Below are 10,886 nucleotides of genomic sequence, written 5' to 3'. Positions count from 1 at the left end.
TTGAAACTTAGTACATATGTTCCTTATGATATGATCTTTCTAATTTTAAAGACAAATTAAACTTTTGACCCCAATTTCACGGCCCACTGAACATAGAAAATGAAAGTGCGAGTTTCAGGTTAAAGTTTTTGGTCAAGGTAGTTTTTGATGAAGTTGAAGTCCAATCAACTTGAAACTTAGTACAAATGTTTCCTATGATATGATCTTTCTAATTTTAATGCCTAATTACATTTTTAACCCATTTTCACGGTCCATTGAACATGAAAAATGATAGTGCGAGTGGGGCAGCCGTGTACTTTGGACACATTCTTGTTATTATTATATTAGGAATTATCAGATTTCAGAGACTGATGGAAAGTTGTTTTTTTGCGGATATTGAATTTCAAGGTGTTTTCAATGTCTGCATGCAAGTGGATACAAAATTTGTTCTTTCTTAAACATTTAAATTCATTGTTTTATAAATACATATGAACACCTAATCCATGGAAATATGTATGAAATACTTTCTTTGATTGGTTGAATTTCAATCATTATAAATGTTTTTAACCAAACACATTGTTTTGGTGTACACTTTTGAAAATATTAACGACAATGCATTACATTCTTAAATGGCTAATTGGTCATCTTGATCAGTATCCAACTTCCTGAGACCTTTTCTATCAGTTTGTTTTGACAATGCAAGGTGTGGCAAACAAAAACTATTCAACAAAGTATTGTTTTAAAACACTGTCTTCCTGTTATTATGATCTTGATGCTCTCTGATCTTTGCCTTCTGCATTCTTTTAAAAGACTCTTTTGATTCTTCAGAATTGATGACTGTGTCCATGAAGACATGGTTGTGACATGATCGATGAGCAATCTGCTGGTGAGAAAACCACAATTTGTCATCAAAATAATTTTACATTCATTTCTCATTTTAGAGTTGTAGTGGACCAATGAAATTAATTCAGTAATTCATGAAGTTGCAAAACTTTAAAATACATTGTATGTACAATGGTCTGTCTTTAAACATTTCTTAAGTATGATTTTTATGTTATTCAAGACAAATGAATTATGGTCATTAAGATCATGATTTTATCCAAAAGAAGCTTTACTTTGATACAAAATATTGCATGTTTTATAGTCACTTACTAACCCAACTAAATCATTCCGTACGTGAAGCTTTTCATGAAATTATCATAAAATATAAAACTTGATATTTTATTTTCAGAGAATCAGGGTCTGATAAAAAGACAGATGATTACAATCCTGCCAAGTCACGATACCATCCAATTGATGATGCTTGCTGGAAACATGGAGAAAAGTAGGTTTAGATTTAATAGTTTCAATGCAATTCATTGTAGCATCCATGTAAGAAAGAAATAGCAGCTATCTATGGCATATAATTTAACAATAATAATTTACAAATCAAGTTTTGATGATTATTTTTGCAGAGTTATTGTTCTTGAACTTAGAAATTTATGCAAATATTCAGTTAACCATGACAAGACCTTCACAGGTTATATATCAAGTTAGCATTTTGATCCAATACAATGAATTTTAAACCTGTAGGAGACTGTATTGCCATGCACCTTCAGAATGCTTGTTTTTAAATAGTTTTTTGTCGAGCCTGCAACTTTTGTTGCAGAAAGCTCGACATAGGGATAGTGATCCAGCGGCGGCGGCGGCTACGGCGGCGGCGGCGGCGGTGTTAGCTCACTTCTTAAAAGCTATATATTTTAGAAGGTGAAAGACCTGGATGCTTCATATTTTGTATATAGATGCCTCATGTTACGAAGTTTCCGTCAGTCACATGTCCATTGTCCTTGACCTCATTTTCATGGTTCAGTGACCACTTGAAAAAAAAGTTAAGATTTTTTGTAATGTTAAATTCTCTCTTACTGTAAGTAATAGGATAACTATATTTAGTATGTGCGTACCTTGGAAGGTTGTCATGCCCGTCAGACAGTTTTCACTTGACCTCGACCTCATTTCATGGATCAGTGAACAAGGTTAAGTTTTGGTGGTCAAGTCCATATCTCAGATACTATAAGCAATAGGTCTAGTATATTCGGTGTATGGAAGGACTGTAAGGTGTACATGTCCAACTGGCAGGTGTCATCTGACCTTGACCTCATTTTCATGGTTCAGTGGTTATAGTTAAGTTTTTGTGTTTTGGTCTGTTTTTCTCATACTTTATGCAATAGGTTTACTATATTTGTTGTATGGAATGATTGTAAGGTGTACATGTCTAGCGGGCAGATGTCATCTGACCTTGACCTCATTTTCATGGTTCAGTGGTTATAGTTAAGTTTTTGTGTTTAGGTCTGTTTTTCTCATACTTTATGCAATAGGTTTACTATATTTGTTGTATGGAATGATTGTATGGTGTACATGTCTAGCGGGCAGATGTCATCTGACCTTGACCTCATTTTCATGGTTCAGTTGTCAAAGTTAAGTTTTTGAGTTTTGGTCTTTTTATCTAATACTATATGTCATAGGTCAACTATATTTGGTGTATGGAAATATTTTATGATCTATATGTCAGTCGTGCAGGTTTTATTTGACCTTGACTTGGTTTTCACGGTTCATTGCTCAGTGTTAAGTTTTTGTGCTTTGGTCTATTTTCTTAAACTATAAGCAGTAGGTCAACTATATTTGTTGTATGGAAGCATTGTTAGATGTACATGTCTGCCTGGCATATATATGGTTCAACTGACCTTGACCTCATTTTCATGGTTCATGTTAAGTTTATTTGACGGTCGTAATAAAGCTTTATATTTAGGAGTATCAACATAATATCAATGATTAGTAAAGAAGGCGAGACATTTCAGTGTGTGCACTCTTGTGATAATAAGAAATTCTGTTTTTCAATGATTTTGATCAGTCTTGTTTTTAAATTTTATGGAGCACAGTTTGCATATATTTAAACAATTATTTGTATGCTTTTCTAATTTTATAAATTGATGAATTTTTACCTGAATTTTCAGAATACCTTATCTTGCCTTGGCTAGGACATTTGAAGCAATAGAAGCTGTCTCAGCTAGGTATGTATGGAAAGAAATAGAAAACTTCAAATTGCTGTAAATTCAAAAACGTATGCTATGTATTTCTTAAAGCAAAAAAAATGGGATGGAATAGGTTTCCAAAAATGAAAAAAAGGCATTTTGAATTTTAAGCATATTGCAGCTTTTTTTTTTTTTTTATAAATCACAACTAATTATTTCACACATGTTTGTCATGTTTGTTTTTAAATTCCAATAATTGTCATTCTAGATGCACTAAAAAATTACTAAATTAACAGTATTATGCAAATTAAGTTGATGTTAGTTTCACATGGGCAGCTGCAAGCAGGATATATATATGCTAAACGATGTTAGTTTCACATGGGCAGCTGCAAGCAGGATATATATATGCTAAACATTGTTCAGAAAGTTTTGTGGATTTCATGAATTGTTATAAACGAAGATGCATAAAATATATATATCCAATGCCCTTATGATAGTTTGCATTGAAACACAAGAATAGTTTCAGTATGTATAAAATGCCCGCTTTATAAAATGAAAAGATATAATTTAGAGTTATTTTTCTTAGAATGTTCATATTTTCTTTGTGATACATTGTTTTGTAGCTACTTTCTATGTAATCAAACTATTTGAAATAGATTTTAATAGCAACAAATTAAAAGTATAAAAACCAAAACAAAAAAGGTTACTAACCAAACAACCATATTAAGGTGGTACCTAACACTACAGGGAGATAACTCTGTAATATCATCTAAACGTTTTAATTACATTGCATTGTGAAGGCAATGTAAAGCTTCTCAATGATCAAAATTAGTGTTTGTCAAACTGCTATATAACCAGTGTATTTTTTCTGATAAAACGCTTGGTTTAAATTTTTTGAATTTTTTATATTTTTGTAAAAGGGTCAAAGTAAATACTTATGAAAATTAAACGAGCCAAATTAATTTTAGGGAAAGTGTTGGGTACCACCTTAATATGCTTTTGATACCAATTTTCGTTGATTTCACAGCCTCAGCTGAACTACAAAATTGAATTTTCTATAGGCTTGCGTACAAACTTTGTCAAAATCATAAAATGAAATGTAAGTTTTCCGTTATCCACGAAAATTGGTCCTCACGAAAATAAATGTGAATAAAAATCAATCCACAGCATATAATAATTTTTATTTTCAGATTAAAGATTATGGAAATGCTTTGTAATTTCTTTCGTTCTGTAATTGTACTAACTCCTGAAGATTTGTTATGTTCTGTGTACCTGTGTCTCAACAAGCTAGCTCCAGCATATGAAGGGATTGAGCTTGGCATAGGAGAAACAGTTCTGATGAGAGCTATTGCTCAGGCTACAGGTAAGTTCTTTATAGCTGGCTGTTCGGCTGCCAAGGCTCCATGTTGAAGGCCATACTGTATAAATTGTGACTTGGATGAAGTGTTGTCTCATTGGCACTCATACCACATTTTCCTATATCTTTAAAACCAATAAGTCAACTTAAATAGGTTCATTGAATCATTGCAAGGTGTTATTATAAATCTTGATTGCATTTTTAAAACTGTGATAGAAAAATAATGTTGTTTCAATTCATAACAAATCAATATAGCTACACTGTTGATTCATTTATTTTCTCTAATGGGTGAAAATTGTATTTTTGTGGACGTTTGACTTTTGTGGTCTTGCAAAAGTCTACATACAAGATTATAGAGATTTTAACTTTGTCGTACATAAAACTATATATTAAGGTGGTACAAAACACCTTCACAAAAATTAATTTGGCTCGTTTTATTTTCTTAAAAATTTTAAATGTCATCTGTGACCATATTACAAAAATGTTAAAATTAAAAAAAAACTTGAACCACACTCTTTATCGGAAATTGTGGTTGGACAAATGGCAGGTTGAAAATGTTAAAGCAGATCTTAACAGAGTTATCTCCCTGTAGTGTTATGTACCACCTATAAATCGTCATTTATTTATACCCATGAAATTCACAAAAAAATTGTATCTTATGAATAATTATACATCTGCAGTACTCCTTAAAAGGAACCCCATTTCTGGAGAAATATAGGAGTTAATGTCCTGCTTCAGGAGAACTTGATGGGTTCCACACTGCACAGTAGGTTAACCCTGTTAAATCTTGAAATTTGATATGAATAGGGGTATACATGTTTAGCACTGTTATGTGTGCCACTCCTTGTTTACAATATCATAATTTCACAACTTGTTCATATATATTTTAGGTAGAAGTGTTGATAAGATAAAACTGGATGCACAAGAGAAAGGAGACCTGGGAATTGTAGCAGAGGTTTGTATAGTCTGTTACCATGGTAACACCATGTTAAAGATATGTAGTTGCAAAAATATATTAAAGATACAGAAAGCACAAAAAAACAACCATATACAATTGAAACGGTCAATACCATGGCAATAATAGTAATTTAAAATAGTGAAAATATCAAACGCAAAGATTTACACAGATAACTATTTAGTTTTATTTGGTGGACCTCCTTTTTCCAAACTGGTTCCCAGGAGATCATTCATTCCCCTCATAGATATAAATAATTAAGATCCAGCAGCGTATCTCAACTATTCATTGACTATTGTACAGTGAAAACTATATTTGCCAAACTTCTATAGATGGTTGCTCCAATTTTATAGTGCCTTCCCTTGGTATACCTAGGGAAATTTAATAAAGTTAAATTGAGGTATTGAATGACATGTGAAATTTTCCATAAACCAGCTTATACATTAAACTGGAGTGAAAATTTATAATCGAGTTTTACATAAATCTACATCATTGAAAATTTTTTACTCATGATTTATTTTGAAAGTTCATGCGATTTTTGCATGAGATTAAATTTAAACTCATGCAAAATCAGTTATAAAAGCAAGTTTGAGGTATAATCTGGTCTGAGGAGAAATTTCTATGCACGGTATACAGAGCAGCTTTTAATTGAGCAACCCTGAAATTCTGAATTCTAGATTATTTTGCTGGATTTTAACTACATTTATGTTTATTATCACCTAACTTTGTGATGTTTACAATTCAGTCCAGTAGAAGTAACCAGAGAACAATGTTTGCTCCACCAAAGTTGACAATCAGAGATGTGTTCAAAAAGTTGACAGAGATAGGGCAGATGTCAGGCAATTCTGTAAGTTATAATTTAAAAATTTAATCAGGTTGTACAAGCCTTTGAAAATGTTATTATTTAGGGTTCTACACCTATAATAAATAGTCAATGCAATAAATCATGTGCCTGACTGCTTTGTAAATCGTCAGCAGAATTTTTCAACAAAATGTAAACGGTAAGCAAATAAGGAGCTGACTTATTTAAATGACTAATTAACACCAAATTTGTGATCAGTTTTCCTGGAATATGTTGAGGGGAGATAATTATTGTATTTCTGTGTTCAGGGGAAATAAATGACTAATATATCAGAATATTTTTGGAAATACATTAAGTATCGAATATTTTATCTCATTTAAGGCTCAGGCAAAGAAAATAGAGAAAATAAAAGGAATGTTTGTAGCCTGTAGACACTCTGAAGCCAGATATCTCATTAGATCTCTTGGAGGGAAACTGAGAATAGGTCTAGCAGAACAAAGTGTCCTTACAGCACTGGGTAATGCTGTATACCTTACACCACCTGGGCAAGGTAAGTCTGAAGCCAGATATCTCATTCGATCTCTTGGAGGGAAACTGAGAATAGGTCTAGCAGAACAAAGTGTCCTTACAGTACTGGGTAATGCTGTATACCTTACACCACCTGGGCAAGGTAAGTCTGAAGCCAGATATCTCATTCGATCTCTTGGAGGGAAACTGAGAATAGGTCTAGCAGAACAAAGTGTCCTTACAGTACTGGGTAATGCTGTATACCTTACACCAACTGGGCAAGGTAAGTCTGAAGCCAGATATCTCATAAGATCTCTTGGAGGGAAACTGAGAATAGGTCTAGCAGAACAAAGTGTCCTTACAGTACTGGGTAATGCTGTATACCTTACACCACCTGGGCAAGGTAAGTCTGAAGCCAGATGTCTCATAAGATCTCTTGGAGGGAAACTGAGAATAGGTCTAGCAGAACAAAGTGTCCTCACGGCACTGGATAATGCTGTATACCTTACACCACCTGGGCAAGGTAAGTCTGATGTATGTCTTCCATCAGAATGAGTTATCTACCTTTTGGTAGGATATACCAATGAATACTGTGGATTCATTGATATTGGTTTGGTGGATGTCTTGGGTACAAATATAAAGAATATAAAGGTTCAAGGAATTACAATTTTTCTATAGGAATGTATGCAGACTATGCCAAAACCACGAAACTAAATATCATCAAATATGCAAGTTTTCCTTAAACCATGAAAACTGGTACCCATAAAAACTGGTACCCATGAAAATAAATGAATCCACAGTAAATATGGTATGATTGCCAATAAGAAAAATAATCGGTGATTCTTTTATGGTTTAAGAATGTCATGTTAATAAATTTTTTGGGCATAATCTCAATATTTTGCTTTATACCATTAATATATAGATAGTAAGACATGGTAATGATAAGAGTCCATGTCACAGTATACAATACTGTATTCTGTAATATTTTATACCATAAAAGTTAAAAATGAAAACAAAAGAATTCAGGTTTCAAACTTGTTCATTGTATATAGTGTTGTATTCTGCAAAACATAAATATGACTAACAGAAAGTACCAGAATGTAATGAATTGTACAACAAACCACATCAAATACCTACATCTGACTTGGTCAAAGACAAATAATAGCAAACAACACTGGTTCAGATATACTGACAAGTCACAGAATGAGTGGGATGCATGCAGTATTTGTTTATATAGAAAATTTGTTGTAAAAATAAAAACACACAATGGAAAAAAACACAGCTACCAGAAGGATGATAACTGTAAACTACAACAAGGAAATAAAACATGATACCCTGGAAAATTGTTAATCAAATGAAATTCCTTTCTTGTAGATTATCCTCCAGAAATATTGGATGCTGGGAAAGGTCAGAGTTCAGAATCATTAAAAAAGAACATGGAGGAATCAGCTCTAGTCATTAAAACCGTTTATTGGTAAGCGTTAGTATTAGAAGATGTTAATGAATATTCTTTTTTCATTCACATTCATACAGGTTCATACCTGTCAACTGACCCGGATTCTGCGGGTGTGACCTGAGATTTTCACAATTCTGAGGGATCACCCGGATCACCCGCCGGGTCATTGAAATAACCCGGGAATTCCGAAAATGACCCGATTTCACCCGTATTTCTTAGCCTTGAGATTGATTTTCATAAGTAATATTCCTTTGAAATACCGGCAAATTCGTAATTCTTCCATAAACAGGCAGTTCATCTAGCTATGTAAACTGTCAAATTAAGTGACCCATTAAGTAAATGGCTTCACTTGACAGCTTTGGTGTCAAACACACTGTTAATTAACACCAATTACCTTAGCTTTAGGTAGTAAATAAATTGCAATTTTGGTTTACAAACATATTTCAACTAGAGAGTTACTTCCCCTTATTTATCACCATTCAAAATTATTCCTAATATTTACGTTTTATGGGTGAAAAAGATTAAATCATAAAAATATAAAATTCAAATACATATTGAAAAATAACTTTTCATTATTTTTATACCTTTATACAATTTTTTTTAAAAAGTTGAAAATTATTTTTTACATTTATGACTCATTTATACTTCCTTTAACTGTATTACTATATTTTATCATAGTCTAATTTCCTTGTCAATTGAGAGATGAATGTTCATACATGTAATACCTCGACATGGTATGTTTAAAGGCTATTTATCCAGTGGTCTCATTTTAAAATTACATTTGAAAAATAAATTTTAGATGATGACAAAAAGTAATGGACATAAGACTGTGATACACAAGTTTATAAAAATCTTTAAAAGTGTAATGAAATAATAATAAATAAGATTTAAAATGACTTAACCAAGTGAACATAAAATTGAGAATGGAAATGGGGAATGTGTCAAAGAGACAACAACCCGCCCAAATAAAAAACAACAGCAGAGGGTCACCAACAGGTCTTCAATGTAGCGAGAAATTCCCGCACCCGGAGGCGTCCTTCAGCTGGCCCCTAAACAAATATATACTAGTCCAGTGATAATGAACGCCATACTAATTTCCAAATTGTACACAAGAAACTAAAATTAAAATAATACAAGACTAACAAAGGCCAGAGGCTCCTGACTTGGGACAGGCGCAAAAATGCGGCGGGGTTAAACATGTTTGTGAGATCTCAACCCTCCCCCTATACCTCTAACCAATGTAGTAAAGTAAACGCAATTAAAAATCAGTTCAAGAGAAATCCGAGTCTGATGTCAGAAGATGTAACCAAAGAAAATAAACAAAATGACAATAATACATAAATAACAACAGACTACTAGCAGTTAACTGACATGCCAGCTCCAGACTTTAACTAAACTGACTGAAAGATTATGATTTCATCATATGAACATCAGGCACAATCCTTCCCGTTAGGGGTTTAGTATCATACCATCATAACATATATGAGAAGAACATAACCCGTGTCATGCCAACAACTGTTTTTAGAATAAATGTGTTTAGTTCTGATGCAAAGACCTTATCAGTGACTCAATATTAACGCCAAAATATGCAATCTTTAATGACTTGACAACAGTATCGTAATTATATCCCTTCTTAATAAGTCTATTCAAAGGTTTTGTAAGTTTCTGAGGTGAATACTGACACCTTTGTGCTTTATAAAGAATATTACCATAAAAAATTGGATGTGAAATACCTGAACGTATTAGAAGTCTGCATGTTAAGCTATATTTACGAATGATGTCTTTATACCGATGATAAAATTTAGTAAATGTTTTGACTAGTTTGTGATATCGAAAACCCTGGTGTTATAATTTTTCAGTAATACATAAATTTCTCTCGTTAAAATCTAAAACATTGTTACATACACGAGCGAATCGTACAAGTTGAGATATATAAACACCGTAAGATGGTGACAAGGGAACGTCACCATCTAAAAATGGATAATTAACGATAGGAAATGAAAAATCATCCCTTTTATCATAAATTTTAGTATTCAGCTTTCCATTCGTGATATAGATATCAAGATCGAGAAAAGGGCAGTGGTCATTGTTAGTATCAGCTTTATTTAAAGTAAGTTCAACAGGATAAATTTCATTAATATACATACTGAAGTCGTCATTATTGAGAGCCAAAATATCATCCAAATATCTAAAAGTATTATTAAATTTGTTTATCAGATGTTGTTTCGATGGGTCTTTGCTTATTTTTGTCATAAATTGTAACTCATAACAATACAAAAACAGGTCCGCAATAAGTGGTGCACAGTTAGTCCCCATTGGAATTCCGATAATCTGACGATATACGGAATCCCCAAAGCGAACAAAAATGTTATCTAGTAAAAATTCAAGGGCATATATAGTATCAAAGCATGTCCAATTAACATAGTTTTTTTGTTTATTGCTACTAAAAAATGACCTAAAAGAGTTTGAACATTTATATTCACATTCTGATTTTTTGAATGCCCATTTAATTAGGTGTGTGAATTTTTTCTTAATGAGAATGTGAGGCAATGTGGTATACAGGGTAGAAAAATCAAAACTCTGAACAGATTCAAAATCACCAATATAAGCATGCAATTTATCAAGTACTTCCAACGAGTTCTTGACACTCCAAAAGTAATTTATTCCACTATTTTCGAAGGCCTTATTTGAACAATTTATTATCAGGTTTTTAATTGTACCAAGTGTGCTGGTAAAAAGAATAGACAATTTAGTAGTTGAACAATGGCTTGAAGACGAAATAAATCTATATTTGTAAGGGGTTTTGTGTAGCTTCGGAAGCC

The 10,886-nt window shown here is 32.6% G+C and overlaps 1 protein-coding gene across 2 annotated transcripts in view; it reads left to right on the top strand.

Annotated features, from left to right (window-relative positions):
- LOC143044528 (DNA ligase 1-like) overlaps nucleotides 1-10,886 on the top strand; it is a 49,311-nt gene that overhangs the window by 26,492 nt on the left and 11,933 nt on the right. For both annotated transcript variants that reach the window (XM_076216587.1, XM_076216586.1), the window contains exons 9-15: nucleotides 1,211-1,303; nucleotides 2,970-3,026; nucleotides 4,178-4,350; nucleotides 5,235-5,299; nucleotides 6,045-6,146; nucleotides 6,483-6,651; nucleotides 7,983-8,082. In XM_076216587.1, the coding sequence (XP_076072702.1) occupies nucleotides 1,211-1,303; nucleotides 2,970-3,026; nucleotides 4,178-4,350; nucleotides 5,235-5,299; nucleotides 6,045-6,146; nucleotides 6,483-6,651; nucleotides 7,983-8,082 (759 nt within the window). The remainder of the gene's footprint in view (nucleotides 1-1,210; nucleotides 1,304-2,969; nucleotides 3,027-4,177; nucleotides 4,351-5,234; nucleotides 5,300-6,044; nucleotides 6,147-6,482; nucleotides 6,652-7,982; nucleotides 8,083-10,886) is intronic.

Source organism: Mytilus galloprovincialis, chromosome 9 (assembly GCF_965363235.1).
Source record: "Mytilus galloprovincialis chromosome 9, xbMytGall1.hap1.1, whole genome shotgun sequence".
Lineage (NCBI taxonomy): Eukaryota > Metazoa > Mollusca > Bivalvia > Mytilida > Mytilidae > Mytilus > Mytilus galloprovincialis.
Note: the sequence above shows the minus strand (reverse complement) of the source record. Positions and strands in the feature narration are given on the sequence as shown.